The following is an 18,722-nucleotide window of genomic DNA, read 5'->3' as shown; positions in this document are numbered from 1 at the left end:
GCACCCGCCCCCCCCACACCCGCCCCCCCCACCCGCCAGCCCGCCCCCGCGCTGCCCCCACAACTCGTCCAGCCGGCCGGGCCCCGCCCCTCTCCCTCCGCCCCCTCCGCCCCCGCCCTCCGCCCCCGCGGCGGCCCGGACCCGCGAGAGGCCCGTCATCATCACGCCGATCGAGCGGAGGCGCAGCCGCGCGTGGGAGCGAGTCGAGTCAGGCACGCCCCCCTCCGCCGCGCCGCCCCGCCTCAGCTCCCTCTCCAACAGCGGCAGCGCGCGCGCGTACAGCTCGCCCGCGCTGCCGATCGCGGCGCCGCGCGGCGCGGCGCGCGACCGCACCTCGAAGCTCGAGTCCTTGAGCCGGAGCGTGAGCTTCTCGCCAACCAGCCCCGCGGCCAGCATGCTCGCGCCGAGCCCCTCGCACATCGTCCACAGCTGGCGGCGCAGCGCCGCAGGCTCGTCGCTCGACCCAAACGTGTCGGAGAAGGAGATGCCCTTCTGCATCGCGCCCGCGTCGCCGCCCCGCTCTTTCTCGCACCAGCCGAGCGCCACCTGCAGCAGCTGGTCTGCCTGCGGGACACGTCCCGGACGTGTCGTGGACGCGCCACGGCTCGCGCCTCCTGCCGCGGCTGGTGTCGCCCTGCCGCGCGAGAAGAGGCGGTGCTGTATCTCGGCTATATCTCGGCTATATCTCGGCTATATCTCGGCTATATCTCGGCGCCCTGCCGCGCGAGAAGAGGCAGTGCGCCTCGGCCGCAGCCTCGAGCAGCTCTCCGCCGGTCCGCACGCCGAGCACCTCCTGAAGCAGCTTCTCGGCGACGCGGCCGAGGAACGGGACCTGGCCACGAGGTGTAGCCGAGATGTAGCCGAGATGTAGCCGAGATGTAGCCGCGAGGTGTAGCCGAGATATAGCCGAGATGCAGCCGCGAGATGCCGAGGTATAGCCGAGCTGTAGCGCATGACCTCGGGGCAGCCTCGTGGTGTGCGGCCGAGGGCGGGGGCGCCTTGCGCGTCGGCGTGGCCGAAAGGAAAGCGAGGACCGCCTCTACCGTCGGCGAGACGGTGTGCTGCCCGTCCGGCTTGTTGACGTCGGCGCCCATCTTTGCGAGCAGAAAGTTGGGCGCGATGCCGGCCTGATCAAATGGAGCCACGAGACACTCATCAGACGTCGAGAAGCAGAGAGCAGTGCGGCGACGCGCCGAGAGCGTCAGCCCGCCCGTCGCGTCCCTCACGCGCCGCCGGATCTCGGACACCACGGGCCCGGCCAGCGCGTGCACCCTTCGCGCCGCCTCCACCTCGCTCAGCCAGCTTGCCACGCCCTCGCCGACCTCGCCCGCCTCCTCGCCCGCCTCCTCGCCGCCCCACCCCCACTCCCCGCCGGACATGTCCCACCGCGAGGAGAGCGGCGCCAGCCGCGGGGCAGCGCCGGCCTCCCCGCCGCCCGCCGGGCAGCCGCAGCCCTCTCCGCTAACCAGGCTCGCCCTCGCGTGGCTGCCGAACCTATCTCAGCAGTTAATTCGCAGTTAATTAGCACTTAATTAACACAGGCTCGCCCTCGCGTGGCTGCCGAACCTATCTCAGCACCGCACGGCGGATCACGCACCGGTGCGCACTCCCCCAGGCTCGCCCTCGCGCGGCACGCCGCACCGCACGCGCCGCCGCAGGTAGTGCGTCAGGTCGAGCGAGCACTCGTCGTACCCCATCCCGCACGAGACGGCCGGGTCGTACTCACGGTACACCTCCATCGCCGTCGCCGCAACCTCGGCGTACTTTTCGTACTCGGCCGGCACAAACGTCAGCTCGACCGACGGCATCCCAAACTCCTTCCCGCGCCGGCACAGCTCCTTGGCGACGAAGCCGGGCTGCCCGCTCCGCACGCCCCACCGGCGCGCGACGTAGTTGGCCGTCAGCACCAGCGCGCCGCCCACCGCCAGGGGCCTCTCCGCCAGCTCGGGCCGGTCGCGCATCGCCACCGCGGCGTAAAACTGATCAAAGTCGACCACGACGCACACGCGCTCGAGCCGGCGCGAGGCCTCGAGGTCGGCGCGCCGCGCCGCCACCGTCGCGCGGGCGGCGGCGCGCTCGGGCTCCGAGACCTTGCGCTTGGCGGCGAGCAGCTTCGCGACACGCCGGTCCACGGCCCTGTCGAGCTTGCGCTGGTGCGCGGTGAAGGGCGAGTTGGCGGCCGTCTGAAGCACAATCTCTGCAATCTTCTCGCTGTCGACACCGTCCATCCCCGCCTTTGCCGACGAGGAGACGTACAGCGCGCGGGCCTGGGCCGAGAAGGAGGGGCCGCCAGAGGAGGGGCCGCCAGAGGAGGAGCCGGCGGCAGAGGAGCCGGCAACAGCGCCGCCGAGAGGAGGATTGGTCACGCCGCCGTGCCCTTGTGTAGAGGAGCCGGCAACAGCGCCGCCGAGAGGAGGATTGGTCACGCCGCCGTGCCCTTGTGTGGGCGCAGCCGCCGAGGTTACCGCCGCCATCCGTGCACGGGATGGTTGCGATGGAACGATGGAGGTGGCCAGAGCAGCCGCCGCCGCCAGCCGCCAGCGCGCTAAAAAACGACCGTAGGTATATTGCTGCTCGTTCTCAGCGCAGCGCTCTTGCATTCACACCCGCACAGCACCCTGAGGTATTTTTATGTTCCCCCACCCGGGTGGGGGAATTTTATATTTAGCAATATGAGCCGCCGTCCCCACTCGAACTCGAGTCCGCCGACCGCTATAGGTCGAGCGGGGAGAGAGGCGCTGCCTCCACGGCGGGGACGGAGGCGACACCTCCGTCCCCACCGCCATTGGTTCGAGCGGCAAGCCTTAGGTAGAGCGGGGACGGAGACGTGGAAAAGCGTGCTTGTGAGTGGAAGCCACAAGCGCGCTGGCTCCGGTCGTTTGTAAATGAGGGTGTTTTTCTGTGTGTGTGTTTTCTTGAAGCCTTTCTTAAACTGGGTAACGAACCCCTGTCACTCCGTGAAGTGAACAGAAGAGAGGTGTGAACAGACTGGCGTGCTGATCGTGAAGAGGCGCCATGTCATCGGACACCGAGAGCACGGTCTGCGACCCGCGGTTAGAGGTCGCATCCGAGCCGCAAGTCCCCAAGGGGCCGGGCCAGATAAGGCGCGTGCCCCAGCTGTTCACAGCAACAGCACGGTCTACCCCCGTCGTCCCACCCCAAGTGCAGCAGCTTGGTAGCGGCGGATGGGACGCCAAGAAGAAGGCCGAGTGCCCCAAGTCGCCATTCCTTGGCCACAACTCGGCCTGGCTGAACGAGCTCGCCGACATCCCGATCGGATCGGGCGTCCTCTTCGAGCGCCTGTGCCACGCGTGCCCCGAGGTTCGAGATGACGCCAAAATGTCGGCCATCGCGATTTTTTCGACGCACCGGCAGTTCAAGTGCTTTTGCCCCGCCGAATGCGCGGCAAACCTGAAGGAGCGCTACTGCGGCTGCTTCAGCACCTGCCGGTCGGAGCTCTACGACCACCTCTCGCGCTGCCTCTTGATGCTCGTGTCTAACGTCAAGAGGGAGACCCGCGCGAGCGACGTCGTCTCTAAAGAGGTTGTCTTGCAACTGCTCGAGGACGCCTTCGAGAGCCACGGAAACCTCTCGTGGGCGCAGAAGATCGAGTGCGAGGAGTCACTCCGACTGACCCACTGCGCCTTGCACAACATCGTGCACATCGTCACGTCGAGCGGACCGCCCCACTTCCGATATGGCGACCTGGTGATCAACATCGAGGCCATCATCAATGTCTTCAACGCCAAGTCGCTCGACCCCGACGACTACTTGCAGTCGGTCCGCTGGCCCGATGTCCTGGCGGCCGCGGGCATCGACCCGCTTCTCGACGACTACGACTTCCTTTGCACTCCCCCGACCTTGCAAAACTCCACCGACTTCCGCTTCTCACATTTTGAGGACCCCCTCGAGGGCGGATGGCTCAGCGAGGCAATGGAAGGGGAGGTCGGGTCGTCCGGGGCCATTTTTGACAAGCACTCGCTCGGCACCTCCGCGATCTCGCCACCACCCAAGACTACCCGCTACAACGCCCCATTCATGAATGGCCGAGTGGACTCGCCCTGCCCCGTGCCGATCGACGACGGCATGCCATCGCAAGCGCAGGCAACCAATCTCGGTCGAGGGGGGAACGAACACTCATCAACGCAATCACGCAATCCCCTCAACACTCAGGCGACGAGCCCCTCGGCCATGTCCATGCACGCCAACGCCTCCCGCGTCGACGGCCCCTTCCGCGAGGACACGCCGCGGCCCTCGCCGACCTACTCGCCCGGGAGCGAGTCGCCCGCAAGCGATGGCGGTCGCTGTGCACCACCCGCCGCCGACCGTGCGGCTTCCGGCAGCACAGCTTGCTCTTCCCCAACCATAGGCCCCACCGACGACGAGTCCGAGACGCCTATGGACGTTGAGTCCTCGGTCGGGTCCGGCACCGAGTCGGGCGATGAGCGCGAGGACGACCCGACCCCGCCCAAGGGGCTTGCCGCCCACCGCGCAAACGCGGCGCAGGCGGAGGTCGCCGCCCTGAAGAATCAGCACCAGCAGCTCTACAACCAGGGCCGCGCCTGGGAGGAGCAGGCGCGCCTCGACTTCATGGCGGAGGGCTACTCCCTCGTCGCGCACCACAAGCCGGTCAAGGACGCGCTTCACCGCACCTACCCGAACGCACACCCGCAGGGCGCGGTCGTGTCCAACGGCACCCTCTGGGCCGTCAAGCCGCCGCCGTGCAAGCTCGAGATCGTCGAGTCCGACTCCATCTCGCACGAGCACGCCTGCGAGATGGGCAAGAACATCTGGGCAAACCAGCTGGAGCAGCTCGTCGCCGCGTTCCCGCGCAAGGAGGTGCACATCAGCGTCCTCGACGGGATCTGGTCGGTCAAGATGCTCTCCCGCCCGGGCGGCCTGAAGGAGCTGCTCCAGGAGGGCCCCCATTCGACCAACCTGGTCATGGTGATCCTTTCACGCTGCGCGGGCGAGATCATGAACGTCCTGACGCAGCTGGGCTACACGACGGTCGAGAAGTGGAGGTTTGCCAACGAGGACGTGCCGCTCCCGCGCATGCCCTCCCTCCGGGTCGAGGGATCCAAGCCGTCCTCGCGCGGCAAGCTGGGGGCGCTAATGTTCAAGCGCCTCTTTGCGCTCGTCGTCGGAGCGGCGGTCGACGACATCCTCCTCAAGGCGGACGGCAACGGCATCCGGTACGACCCCATCCCCCAGGGGTACGCTCACCCCGCCCCTCCACACACGCCAGCCCTTCCGCCACACACGCCAACCCCGCACTCGCCCACAGGTCCGGTCGCTGAGCCGCCGAGGGCGAAGGGGCCGCGCCCTGGGAGCCCTGCATTGGTCCCGAGGGGCGGGGCCGGGGGAGATGAGGCAGGACCCGGCGACGCGCGCGGGCGCGCCTTCCCCCCCTGTAGCGCGGACCCCCCGGGGGAGATGTCTAGTGTTCTCCCGAGAGATTCTGATGATGTCGGGTCGATGAGCCAGACCAGAGCCCTAGGGCGAGTGTCTGGCGTCCCGAGAGATGAGTTACCGTTTCGTGCGACCGAATTTACCATGCGCAAAGTCAAGGCACCCAAGTGTGTTAAGGATGCCATCGCGAAATCGAAAACGCCACTCGGAGAAGAGACATGCGTCTCTCGCCCGAGCGGAGCCCACAGGTCTTCAAAAGTCAGTGGCTTTCCCGCGTCGACGACCTCGAGCCCAAGCCCTCGGCCGTCGAGCTCTACGACAGCTTTGTGCGATCGGTAGAAGCAAACACCTCAGGGATGTACGACTCCTGCATTGACAGTGTCCGTGTCTTGCTCGGGGAGCCAACTGACGATTACAGGCGCCACATTAATGTCCTTACCGAGAACATGCAGCGCAAACTCACACGGACGGTTGAACTCCATGCCCCGGCGACACGTGTGCTCTTCAGTGCGCCTGGAGGGCAGGGACCGAGAAAGCAGGACAAACCGCGCGAACGGCCCGGCAAAGGCTCGGGGCCGTCAAGCAAAGGCCGAGGCGGGCCACAGCGCCACGATGGTCGCGGTAGTGGCTCGATCGGATCTAAAGGGCAACGCCGCCATGAGCAGCCAGGAGCTGGCCGCGGGACTGGCAAGAGCACCTCGGACAAGTCGGACAAGTCGTCCCTCCGCTGTCACCGATGCGGTCAGCCGGGACACCTCCGAAGCGAGTGCCCAAAGCCAAGACAGAGCTGCCCATTCATCCTCCCCAACGGCAGGAAGTGCGGGCAAGACCATAGCATATCGATGTGTTGGTACAAGAACCCGTCGCTCTGCCCAAATCCGCGCATTCGCGAGAAGATTGAGGCGAAGCTGAAGAAGGCGAGCACGACATCGTCACAAATGCTAACCGTGCCCAACGAGGACGACTGGGACGACGTCGAGACAAGGATCCTGATGACCATGCCGACCGCGCACCCAGCTACGGACGAACAGGAGCGCACAATGGAAGCGCTCAAGCGCCATTTTGAAGAAGCCTCGGCGCTCTCAACCAAGGACGCCATTGACGCTATTGAGCGCATGGTGTATGGCTATGTGAAAGATGCTGATCTGGCCGAGCGCGTACACGCGCTTTCCGTTGAGTTTTGGGGGCCGGAAGGGTGCCCTGACCTCACCGACCCCCCCACGCATAAAATGAATTTGCGCCAGGGCCCCTATGGGAAGACTGTCGACTGCCGACGCTTCGGCACTACGATTGGAGGCGATGAGGCCTTCTATCTGGACAACATGTGGGAAAGGTCCTGCCGCGAGGCACGCGACGCCTCACGACGCGGCGAGCCAAGAATACAAGTAATGTGCACTCGCCCATCGACCACCTGCCATGCGCCTACTGCAAGCGCTGGCACCGGCTCTGGCGACGCGCCCACAGAGGAGGCAAAGGAGCCAAACAAAGAAGGCGAGCGCCCCGAGACTCCACCCGCTTCCAACGTGAGGGCGGACACCCCACCAGACCGCCCGCACAAGCCCGAGGCTATGCGCCGAAACGCTTGCGAGGACGACACCCTCGGGCCCGAATACGGAATGACGACGGTACAGGAAGCACCGGAACCGGAACCGGACGCCATCATTGACCGTCTAAACCTACTTTGCGAGAAACTACGCTACTGTGCGGCATGGGACGACGCCGCGCAGAATTACCACCTCTACCCCGAGAGTGGCTGTCCCGACATCGAGGACAATGCTGACCTGTGCGAGCTGTTCGAATTAGCAGCTCGGATGGGCTACATCATACACACGCAACGTCATCCCCGCAACCCCCCTGCGCGTGCGCTCGAGGTGGGGACTGAGGATGAAGAGTGTAATGCTAGCGTGCACACGACAGTGCCGCAAACGGGCGCGCCCTGCACCGCGCCCGTCGCGCACCACGGATCAGACCTGTTCATTGACTCGTGCGGCGGACACAACGTCTTCAACGACAAGCGGTTTATAATGCAGCCACATCTGCACCGCCCGTCGAGAACCCGAATGGAGACAGGAGTTGGCAGCTCAGAGTGCGCTAAGTCCTTCGGCCCGATCGAATTCGAGATCAAGACCGAAGGAGGCGACTGGGTGTGCGTCCGTCGCCTCGGCTACTACGTGCCGGACTTCAACGCCAACATCCTCTCCCTCTTCCGGGACAGGAGGCTCTTCGGATCGACGATATCCACAACCAATCAAGGGGGTGTGCCAGTCGACACGCTGCACATAGACAATGCAAGAGTCACCCTGGACACGTCGAGAGACATCTCGAAGGTCAAGATCCGACCAGTGCGCGACCCACGATCCGTACCGGTGTCACAGCCGGTCATGCCAATGCTATCCACTGCGCCTACAACGCTACCCTATGCAGCCGACCTGTGGCATCGACGCTACGGGCATATGCCCGCGTCGACCATGATGATGTTGCCACATGTCACGACGGGGTGTGAATTTAAGCTCACCCCGCAACAAGCCAAGCGCCATCGGGATTCGTGTAGCATATGCATACAATCCCGAATGCGAAGGGCGCCCGAGACAAAGAAGGCGCCCCGTTTTGAGAAGTCGCGCGCCCCCGGCGAGCTTGTCCACTCGGACCTACTCGGACCGCTCCCCGCGAGTCTAGATGGGGGGTATCGGTACCTCGCTGTTTTTGTCGACGACTTCTCGCGCTACATCATGGTATATCCGATGCGAGAAAAGGGTGAACTCGACGCCCAGTACGCCCGATTCGAGCAAGATATGTCGGAGTACTTCATCAGCCAGCGTCGCCAACTACACACTGATAATGGAGGGGAGTTCGTGAGCAAGTCGCTGGCCGAATACCTCACCACGAATGAGATTAAACACACCACCAGCTCTCCCTACTCGCCGAACCAAAACGCCATCGCCGAACAGGCGATGTGGCGGCTCTGTTCGGTGGCGAGGGCGATGCTGCTTGAGTGCGGACTCCCTACCTGCCACTGGGCGATGGCGCTCACGCAAGCAGCGCTACGACTCAACATCACGCCTCGACGCACGATCCGAGCCGGATCCAAAATTAAAGGCGCGAGCCCCGACCCAAGCGATGTGGCCTGGACCACCCCTTATGAACGTCTAAAAGGGCGCAAGCCAAACGTGCGCTTCCTGCGTGTGTTTGGATGCCGGGCCTGGGTACTCAACGAGCCTATCCAAGGACGTGCCAAGCTCGAGTCAATCGCAACAGAGGGATGGTGCATCGGGCCAGCGCGATACTCGCGTGGAATGGTCATTTACATCCCCGACAGCGAATCGCCCAACGACTTAACAAAAGGCAAGTACAAGATCACCCGGAACATCCGGGTAGACGAGTCGTTCACGCCCAAGGGACGCGTCGACAGAGGGCCATCACTAGCGCCTCCGATCGTCGCGGGGAGTGGACGCCCCCAGGCAAAGGACGTGATACTCTTCCGAGTCCCTGCCAAAGCTAAACCGGGTGACGTGCTCGATGTCACCTCGCCCAAGACGGGTAGAAGCGTGCAAATACGCGTCGCCGAGAGGATGTACCCAGAAACATACTGGACGGCGTACGACCGACCATCCCGAACGCCGACGACGCTGTCTTTGGCACAACGCAATCGATAATCGACGCGAGCGCTGATGGAGCCGACGCTGGGAGCACCACTGCACCCTCGCGGGGCCTTCCCACAGAGGGGGTGCTAGTCGGCGGCAGAAGCAAGCAGCTCAAGAAGATATCCAAGCGCGCTCGCAACAACGCCATCAAGGGTGGCCCCGTCAACAGCCCGTCGTCTAACCCGACACTTCCACCAACCTGGGTGACAGCTGTTCCAGGGGGTGGCGCCTCCGGGGACGATGTCACCTGGGCAACTCCGGTCCCACCGCCCAGGGTGACCGCCGTGCCCGGAGGGCCCAAAGGTACTGACGTGACTTGGGCGAGCGTCGCTGGGCGCCATGACAGCCAGCAGCCTACACCCCAAGCCTCGGCTGAGGGGGTGGACGGCGCGCAGCTCGTGACTGCGAACATGACGCATACAATGCGCATGCACAGGACAGACTTCGAGGAGCTCAGTGAGGCTCTCGAAGACGGTGACGAGGAAGCGATCGAGCAGTTCATCACCAAGCAGAAGATGTTACGAGGCGATGACCCCGACGTCACATACACGGTCGGCATCCCCCCAAGCTGCAAGTCTGCCCTAACGGGCCCTGACAAAGAGAAATGGATGCCGTCATACACTGAGGAGCTAACGGCACTCCAACAAAATAAGACGTTCTCCGTAGAGGACATCCCCGCCGGCGTCCATGTCATCGACCCAACAGTTGTGCGAGATGTCAAACGTGATGAGAACGGCCGCCCAGACCGCTGGAAGACGCGCGTCTGCGCTCGAGGCTTCATGCAGCGGCTGGGCGAACATTACTTCAACACGTTCAGCAACACGGTTCGATATGAGACGCTGCGGCTACTTATGGCGATAGCCGCAGGCAACGACCTCGCCCTTACGAGTCTTGACATCAAGACGGCTTACCTCAACGGCTACATCGAAGGGGGCGTCCAGATCTACATGCGCTTTCCTGCCGGATGGCACTTTGAGGGTGACGGATTCGACTACACCTTCAAATACACTGGTGATCACACGCGCAAGAGGGGGCGTCCCGAGCGTGGACTACGATTGGTCAAGGCCATCTACGGTCTGAAGCAGAGCGGAGCACTCTGGGAAGAGACGCTCCGATCGTTCCTACTCTCCATCAACGCCATCCAGTGCGTCGTTGACCCGTGCCTGTGGCGGTACTCCAAAGGCGGCAACACCCTGCTCTTCGTCGTGTACGTTGACGACATCGTGATCGCCTGCTCCAACCAAGACTTTCGCGATGCGTTTGTGAGCATGCTCCAAGAGCGATTCACATTGCGCGACAATGGCCCACTCACCTGGGTGTTCGGTTCTGCCGTCGAGCAGGACCTAGAGCAAGGCACCGTTAGCTTTCACCAAAAGCTCTTCATTCAAGATACCGTCAAGGAGTTCCTGGGCGACGACCCCCGCCCCAGTAAGCGCGCCGTACCGTGCAACGACGACATCACCAATCTCACCCACCTCGAAGAGGGTGAGATGATGCACCCACGATACGCCGAAATTGTTGGCAAGATAGGGTGGTTGGCCAACATCTCCCGACCAGACATTGGCTACGCCTACTCGATGCTCTCAAAGTTCCTAAAGGGGGGCGGGGAGCGCCATTTCAACGTTGCCCTTGGCGTCCTCGCTTACCTGGACAAGACCAGGGACAAGACGATCACCTATCGCCGCGAGGCGGATGGCAACCTCGCCGATCACATCGTAGAGCATGCCGACTTAGCCAGCTTCGACTACGACAGGTTCGTGCCGATCATCTTCTCGGACACCTCTCATGGCGGGGAAAAGCCTCAGGCGGGATACGTGATTTTTGTGTGCAATGGGCCTGTCTCTGCACACGCTGGACGCCTTAAGTCCACGCCCACCTCATCGTCCGAAGGCGAGTATGCCATTGCGACCAAGGCCACACAAGCGGCCATCGCGGTCTCGGACACCATCAAGTTCATGGCCGAGGACCTACCCGACTACAAGGGCAATAAGTCGGACCTCGGATGCACAATGCCGCTCTTCTGCGACAATAGGGCGGCCGTGCTCCTTAGCGAGGGCAACACCTCCTCGAAACGCATGCGACATGTGGCGACTCAGATCGCCTTCCTGCGCGAGCAAGTGAAGGATACGAAGCGCGTTAGGCTCACCCACATCCGAACGCAGGGGCAAGTGGCCGACCTTTTCACGAAGCCACTGACAGCGGCTGTCTTTCACCCCCTGCGCGCATTCGTCGTGTCGTAGCGCCGAGTGACCACTCGCCGACGCCCACCCACGTGATTGAGGTGGTGAGCAGACGGAGGTTGCGTCACCGTACCAGCAGATGCATGCATGAAGATGGCCAGGAACGAGCCAAGCATGTGCAGCGGCTAGGATGTACAGCAGGAACGCGCCGCGTACACCAGCTAGCCACTGAGGGGGTGAGCTGCTCGTTCTCAGCGCAGCGCTCTTGCATTCACACCCGCACAGCACCCTGAGGTATTTTTATGTTCCCCCACCCGGGTGGGGGAATTTTATATTTAGCAATATGAGCCGCCGTCCCCACTCGAACTCGAGTCCGCCGACCGCTATAGGTCGAGCGGGGAGAGAGGCGCTGCCTCCACGGCGGGGACGGAGGCGACACCTCCGTCCCCACCGCCATTGGTTCGAGCGGCAAGCCTTAGGTAGAGCGGGGACGGAGACGTGGAAAAGCGTGCTTGTGAGTGGAAGCCACAAGCGCGCTGGCTCCGGTCGTTTGTAAATGAGGGTGTTTTTCTGTGTGTGTGTTTTCTTGAAGCCTTTCTTAAACTGGGTAACGAACCCCTGTCACTCCGTGAAGTGAACAGAAGAGAGGTGTGAACAGACTGGCGTGCTGATCGTGAAGAGGCGCCATGTCATCGGACACCGAGAGCACGGTCTGCGACCCGCGGTTAGAGGTCGCATCCGAGCCGCAAGTCCCCAAGGGGCCGGGCCAGATAAGGCGCGTGCCCCAGCTGTTCACAGCAACAGCACGGTCTACCCCCGTCGTCCCACCCCAAGTGCAGCAGTATTGTACGACGCTTTTTTTTCGCCGGTACTTTGGCCGTCGACTTTCTTCTCTGTACTTTGGCCTCGAAGGTGCCTACCCAAGCTCAATTTTATATAGCAGGGCCCGCCCCCAGTTCGGTCTAGCGGAGACTGAACAGGCGCTCGTGCAAGCCCTACCGCATCCGAAAGTCGCATCTGAGGCGGCGGGCCCCCGTGGCGTGACCCAGCGGAGCACTCCTTCGCCGCTCGCTGCTACATAAAAATCCGAAGTCGGTAGTTTCTTGGTACGCTGCAGCCAGATCGTGCGATGCTCTCCACCCTCTCGCTAACGCTGTCCTACCAGGTGGGCGTGCCCAGTGGCCGCGCCGCCATCGGCACCCGCTCCGCCGGCGGGCCGGCCATGATGGCGCGCACTCCGCTCATGGCGGGCAACTGGAAGATGAACACGGACCTCGACGAGGCTGTGGCGCTCGCGAAGGCCGTCTCTGCAGAGGCGGACAAGGCGTCCGGCGTCGACGTGGCGGTGTGCGTGCCGTCCCCGTTCCTGATTCCGGTCAAGGAGGCGCTGGCTGGCGGCAAGGTCGGCCTCGGCGCGCAGGACTGCCACTGGGAGGACGCGGGCGCCTTCACGGGTGAGAGAGCCGCCCTCGCCGCCTCGCGCCGGAGCGCTGCGCCGCCCCCGCCGCCCGCCGCCCTCGGGAGAGGAGAGCTGGCCGGCCGGAGCACCGGGAGCGACCGGCGGCCGCTCCCTCGCAGGCGCGATCTCGACCTCGATGATCAAGAGCGTCGGCTCCGACTATGTGCTGGCCGGCCACTCTGAGCGGCGGGCGGTCTTCGGCGACTCGGACGCGGACGTGAACAAGAAGGTGCTCAAGATCCTGGCGGGCGGGCTCAAGGCCATCCTCTGCATCGGCGAGCTCAAGGAGGAGCGCGAGTCCGGCGAGACGTTCAACGTTTGCGCCACGCAGCTCTCCGAGGGACTGGCGGGGGTGGACGCGGCGATGATGAAGGACATCGTCATCGCGTGAGCGCCGCCCTCGCCGCCCCTCGCCGCGCCACCCCCCACCCCCTCCTCTCCCCGACGCCGCACCGCCCGGCGCAGACGCCGCGGGTCGCCCCTCACCTCGCCCCTCGCCCCCCCTCCGGCTGCAGGTACGAGCCGGTGTGGGCCATCGGCACCGGCCTCACGGCGACGCCCGAGGTGGCGCAGGAGACGCACGCGTACATCCGCAGCTGGTTCGTCGAGAACTACAGCCAGGAGGTTGCCGACGCGGTGGTGATCCAGTACGGTGGCTCGGTCAACGACAACAACGTCGACGACCTGATGGCGTGCGCCGACATCGACGGCGCCCTCGTCGGCGGCGCCAGCCTCAAGGCGGACTCCTTTGGGCGCATCGTCAACTACGTGAAGAAGTGAGCCAACGCCGCGCCGAGCGTTTGTTCGCAGCAGTGCCGCGCGCCGAGGCCGATCCCGCCAAAACCCGGACCGCGGCGTGTTGCGCCGCGCCCGCATAGGCGCGGCCGGGGCCCTGCTTTTTTGAAGAGGTAGGCCCCCTTGGCTAGACGTGCGCGGCACGCCACCATGGCCTCAGTTAAACGGTGGTAAATTCTTTTTGGCGAGCGCGAGTTGGACCGACGCTTCTGGCGAGTACAGACCACGCCTCACTTTTTCACAGTGCTTTTCGCTGCGCATGTGCTCGAACCCCGGCGAGGGGCGAGCGCGAGCCGCGAGGGCTTGTTGTCCGAGGAGGCCACCGGCCAAAAGCGCATGTCTTGAAGGTCCGATACTGGAAGCCCATATAGGCACCTTACACTTGTGCTGTGAATAGCAGCGTGGATCGCCAGCCGACGCTTGAATGCCGCCACAGCGAGCGACACAGCGAGCCTGGGCCTGGAAGGGCACCGCCTCGCTCTCCGACGCTGCCGCCGACACCTTTGCGCTGCGCAAAAAGCAGGCTCGCGTGAGCTCAGCGGCGCTACACCACGCCAGGTGGATTGGCAGTGCCGTCGAGCCGTGGCAGTGGCAGCCGCCTCACATTGCCGAGCCCGCGTCTATGCTCGATTCGCCAAGCATCGTCCCTCTGCAGGGCGCGGACCTGGCCGCAGGTCACACCGCCGTCGCGCAGGCTCTCCTCTCGCGCTTTGAGCTGCTGGCGAGGGCGTGCACCGAGGCGAGGCAAGCCGCCGCCCTCTCCGAGACACGGCGCCGGTCGGCCGAGGCGGCCGCCGCTCGTGCAGAGGCGGCGGTTCGCGAGAAGTTCGAGCGCGAGGTCGAGATGACGCAAGCCCTCCACGCCGCCCAGCAGAGGGACGAGGCTGCGGCAACGCGGCTCGCCGACCTCGAGGCGTCGCTGCGGTCGGCGCTTGCAGAGGTGGCAGCATCGCGGCGCGAGGCGGCAGCGGCGGCGGCCTCGAAGGCTGAGCTGGCCCGGGTGCGTGCTGACGCGGCGGAGGTGCAGCACCGCTGGGAGTCCGCCTCCGCGCGGGCGGGAGAGCTCGAGGCGCAGCGGGACGAGCTCGAGGCGCAGCTGGCCGAGGCGCGCCGGAGCTACTCCGAGGCGGAGGCGGAGGCAGACAGGGAGGCGGAGGCGCGGGGGGCGGCGGAGCGGGCCGTCGCTGCCCTGCGCGCCGACGCGGAGGAGCGGGCGGCCGCCTCGCGCGCCCTGCTCGAGGCTGCGGAGCAGGCCGCCCTCGGGGAGGGGGGCTGGAGGCAGCGCTCGCCCAAGCCTTCCACGAACCGCCACCTCGATGGCACCGTCCTCAGGCGACGCGGGCGGCGGAGCGGGAGGCGAAGGAGCGCGCGGTGTCGGAGGCCGAGGCGAGGCGCGATCTCGCGCGTCTCGAGGCGCAGGCGGCGACGCACATGCTGGTGAGACGCGCGCGCCTGCGGCTCCTCCCGCGATTCGCTTCCCTTGCCCGCGGTTAGGCGCATCGGGAGGGACGCGCCGAGGGGGCAGGGGGGCCCGCCGCCCTCCCCTCCGACCTCTCCTCGAACCTCTCGCGGCGACTCGAGCGGCTCGAGGAGGCGGCCGCTCGGGGCGGGGAGGAGGCGGCCGCCGAGGCGTCGGCCGCCGAGGCGTCTGCAGCCGCCGTGAGCCTGTGCAGGCGCCTCCTGCACCGCGCGGCGGTGGAGGTTGCGGTGGCGCGGCGGGACCGCGACCAGGCGCGCCGCTCGGTGGCGCGGCTCGTGTCGTGGGTGGGAGAGAAGTCGCTCGGTGTTGAGGCGGCCGAGGCGATGGCTCGGGCAGACCTGGTGGAGGCGGTCGGCGAGCGGGCGGCGCGGCTGGAGGAGAGGGCGGGGCTGGCGGCGGCGGAGGGGGCGAGGGAGGCGCGGGGCGAGCTTGCGACCCTCGCCGAGGTGCTGCGGCTGGCGGCGGCAGCGGGGCCCAGCGACCAGCCACCGCCTCCGCCGCCGGACGAGGGCAGCGCGGGGCCGTCGTCGTGATTACTTACCGTATACAACAGTCAACTTCTAGAGACTAGAGTGGTAGCGGCAACCGGTAAGTGGGACGCAGACACCCGACCATGTGGTGACATGTGATCATATTGGACACATTGTGTCTTCCACCTACCACCACCTTGGGGCGGGGAATCTGGTGTCTTCCTTGGTATGAGGGATATATGCTACGGGCGTGCGCCTGATTTCTTTTTCCCGACGCAGGGGTCGCGAGTGCGTGGTGGCGACTCCAGCCCTCGACGCCGTGCCCTCGCCGGACTTCGCAGCCTCGCTGCCCAGCGTTCCTGCCGCAGCAGCGCTGACCATGGCAGGCGGTGCCGACAGCGAGGATTGCTTGGAGTGCAAGCTCGTGGGCAGCGGCGCCATGTTCAGCCTCTCGGGCTACTTCTTCTACCTGTCACACAGCCCGCGCTTCTCCTCGTCTTCGACCTCGGGTCTCCGCTCCTTCAATGGAGTCATGTGTGCTGCGTTTGCCGCCGCCGGTGTGGCGCGCTTGTTTGCGGACGACGTACGGAGAGTGTTGGCGAGACAGTGAGACGCGAGCAAACGTTTGCGGGAGACGCATGGGGAGGGTTCTCAGACACAAAGGGTCGCACTCGCTGCGCCCCTCACGCGCTGGTGCGGTGGTGGGACAGTCGCCGAGAAGCAGTGTCCGACACACGTGGCCCACCGACATACTGCCCGTCGTATCGCGGGTGTACCACACGGTGAGTTGCGGTTCGGTTGGGCGTTGGGGGACTTTTGGGTTCACAGCCGGATTGTAATTTCGTGGAGGAGCTTTTGACGGCCGCGGCCGTCCGACTCCGAGTTTGAACGCGCAGAACGGCGCGCCGCCTCGTGAGCTGAGAGTCAGTCTCTCTCGCAGCACACCGCACCTCCACGCCTGTCACCTCTCACACACGTGTGAGTCCGTGTTAGAGTTGTTTGGTATTGCTAAAAATCTCTCTCACACGGTGAGGGCTTAGAGGCCCACAAAATCGGAGAGATTCTCTTACGTTCTCTTCAAATCGGTCGAGCGGGTCGAGATCATTGTGTTTTGTCCCCCACACGGCACACGGCTCACGGGTGTGGCGCAGAGGCACCTCTCCTGCGAGTCCGGCAGGCCGCCGCGCGCCGACACAGCTCTAGCTGGGTCGAGCTGAACCCGCAGCTAACCTCAGAGCGGAAACTGTGGCAAGACTACTCGAGTACAAAGACTCAAAGGTCACGAGTTAGCGGGGGGGGGGCGGGGGGGGGGGCGTAGCTGGAGACGGTTCAGGAATCAACACACGTGGACTACAGTTGTAATCTAGTGTGGCTCTCTCGAAGATGCCGCCGCGTACGCCCTCTGACCCAGACCTCTTCTCCTTACCCGCTGAGCTGCTGCTCGCAATCGCCCGCCGGCTGGACGTGTGCTCCCGACTAGCCCTCGGCTCGACCTGTGGCTGTGCGCGGCTCCTTGTCGTCAACGCTGCAGTGCTCGAGGTCCAGCTCAGCAGCCGGGCCGCCGGGCTGCTCTACGAGGCCAGCGTGAAACTGCAGGTCCGCAAGAGTGATAATCCTTTGAGCCGCGCTAGCCACGCCATGCGAGTCAAGGGCCGCGTGCTGCCCTTGTACAGCGCTCTCCACCCAGAGAGTGAGAAGTTCTCGCTCTGCGGAGAGGTGTCCCTCTCGGATGCGGACGGAGGCGTGGACGTCTGCGGCACTGCGCGCATGCGGCGCAGTGCGCGAGACGAGAGCCGCCACTTGCTTCCGGTCGGTCTCGCTCCGGACTGCTCGTGCCTCGGCCTCTCCGACGGCGTGCTCTCTGCCGCGCCGCTCGCGGCGCCTCCCATCGCCCCGCCTCCCCTCCGCGAGCTGCCTCGTGTGAGCCTGAAGAGCTCCCTCCTCGTCCTCGACCTCAGCCGCGCACAGCGCGTCTGCTCGCTCGCCGCCTCCGGCATGGCCCGCCTCCGCACCGTCCGGCTGCCTCCCTCGGCAAAGGCCGTCTGCCTCGAGGCCTGCTCCTCCCTCGCCGACCTCCGACCCACGGACGGCTGCCCCGACCTCCTCTCGCTCCGCCTCGACGGCTGCCGCCAGCTCCGCGGCGCCTCCTTCGCCGACGCCTCTTGGTTCGCGGCATCGCTCGCCGAGCTCGACCTGAGCTGGTGCAGCCGCGTCGAGGGCAGAGACGTGGCGGCGCTCCTGCGAAGCGCCATGTCCCTCCGCTCGCTCAGTCTGCGAGGCTTGCGCCTCGGCGGGCTCCTCGAGGCAAGCGAGCAGAGCGGTGCGCTGCCCCGCCTCTCCGCCCTCGACGTCGGCTTCTCGTCCAGCATCGGCTCGGAGGCCGTGCTCGCCTTCGCAGAAAGGAGGAGTGAGCTGCTGCGCTGCAACCTGCGCGCGGCTGGCACCGTCAGCGCCGACGTCTACAACCGGGTCGGCCAGCTCATGCAGGAGCGCGCCGCCGCCGCCGCCGCCGCTTCCACAGACGTGATTGAGAACCGGCGGCGGCCCAAGCATCTCGCAGCGCGTGTCGCGGAGCCCTTCTACTACCTCAAGCGAGCGCGGCGCGGCGGCGACGGCGCGAGTTGATCGTGTGGGCCGTGTGAGGGAGAGAGTGAGCTGTATGCCGCGGGGGGTGGGGGGGGGTCCCGGGGTCGAAACACCTCTCCGACAAAGGAATTTGGGGGGGGGCTCAGCGCACCAGTAATAAAACTAGTACCACCGTCGTGCTTTCAGTTTGTGCTCTCTGTGTAAAGGGGTAGTGTGTACCACACACACCTTTTTCACGCGCGTTCCACATATAATCTTTTTTACATACCTCTGTACTGAGAGAGAGACCGTGTGTGTGTGTGTGTGTGTGTGTGTGTGTGTGTGTGTGTGTGTGTGACTTGTGTGTGTCTGAAGTGTGAAGAGAGAGAGTGAGAGAGCTGAGACGTGAGAGAGAGAGAGTCTGCCAGGGCTAGTGCCATTTCACTGTGGCACAGCTCGCGTTACAAAACCTTGATTTTGACCATTGCGCGAAAAATGTACCTCTCGGTGCCTTCCAGAGGCAGCTGCGACACCATTCAGTATGTAATAAACCCCCGCCTGATCAAAAATATCGCCCTTCTTTGCCACCACATTCAGCAGGCTGGCGATCTTTTCGGGATTGCGGGCGATTGCCGTCACCTGATGTCCCCGGTCGGAAAGTTCCTTCAAAATGCGGGACCCGGCATTGCCGGAGGCTCCGATAAGCGCGATTTTAGCCAT

General features: G+C 64.9%; 4 protein-coding genes across 4 annotated transcripts; 3 read left to right on the top strand and 1 right to left on the bottom strand.

Moving 5' to 3' along the window:
* Nucleotides 1–243: 243 nt before the first annotated feature.
* On the bottom strand, nucleotides 244–2,474 carry EMIHUDRAFT_558112 (putative DNA repair protein DNA polymerase, kappa; the record flags this gene model as incomplete). Its single annotated transcript, XM_005776887.1, has 4 exons — nucleotides 244–521; nucleotides 833–1,221; nucleotides 1,642–1,795; nucleotides 1,826–2,474. Coding segments are annotated over 4 exons (1,470 nt in total), but the record flags the coding sequence as incomplete, so codon positions are not given.
* Nucleotides 2,475–12,458: 9,984 nt separating this feature from the next.
* On the top strand, nucleotides 12,459–13,472 carry EMIHUDRAFT_74095 (hypothetical protein; the record flags this gene model as incomplete). Its single annotated transcript, XM_005776855.1, has 3 exons — nucleotides 12,459–12,687; nucleotides 12,812–13,079; nucleotides 13,208–13,472. The coding sequence occupies 3 exons, from the start codon at nucleotides 12,459–12,461 to the stop codon at nucleotides 13,470–13,472; spliced, it is 762 nt and encodes a 253-aa protein (XP_005776912.1).
* Nucleotides 13,473–15,580: 2,108 nt separating this feature from the next.
* EMIHUDRAFT_238403 (hypothetical protein) lies at nucleotides 15,581–16,047 on the top strand (the record flags this gene model as incomplete). The annotated part of the gene is made up of 2 exons (XM_005776854.1): nucleotides 15,581–15,585; nucleotides 15,717–16,047. The coding sequence occupies 2 exons, from the start codon at nucleotides 15,581–15,583 to the stop codon at nucleotides 16,045–16,047; spliced, it is 336 nt and encodes a 111-aa protein (XP_005776911.1).
* A 773-nt stretch (nucleotides 16,048–16,820) lies between these two features.
* Nucleotides 16,821–18,062, top strand: EMIHUDRAFT_238402 (hypothetical protein; the record flags this gene model as incomplete). Its single annotated transcript, XM_005776853.1, has 2 exons — nucleotides 16,821–17,906; nucleotides 17,970–18,062. The coding sequence occupies 2 exons, from the start codon at nucleotides 16,821–16,823 to the stop codon at nucleotides 18,060–18,062; spliced, it is 1,179 nt and encodes a 392-aa protein (XP_005776910.1).
* Nucleotides 18,063–18,722: the final 660 nt, after the last annotated feature.

The sequence above is a fragment of the Emiliania huxleyi genome (genome assembly GCF_000372725.1).
Source record: "Emiliania huxleyi CCMP1516 unplaced genomic scaffold EMIHUscaffold_270, whole genome shotgun sequence".
Classification (NCBI taxonomy): Eukaryota; Haptophyta; order Isochrysidales; family Noelaerhabdaceae; genus Emiliania; species Emiliania huxleyi.
This window is presented reverse-complemented; position numbering and strand designations above follow the sequence as displayed.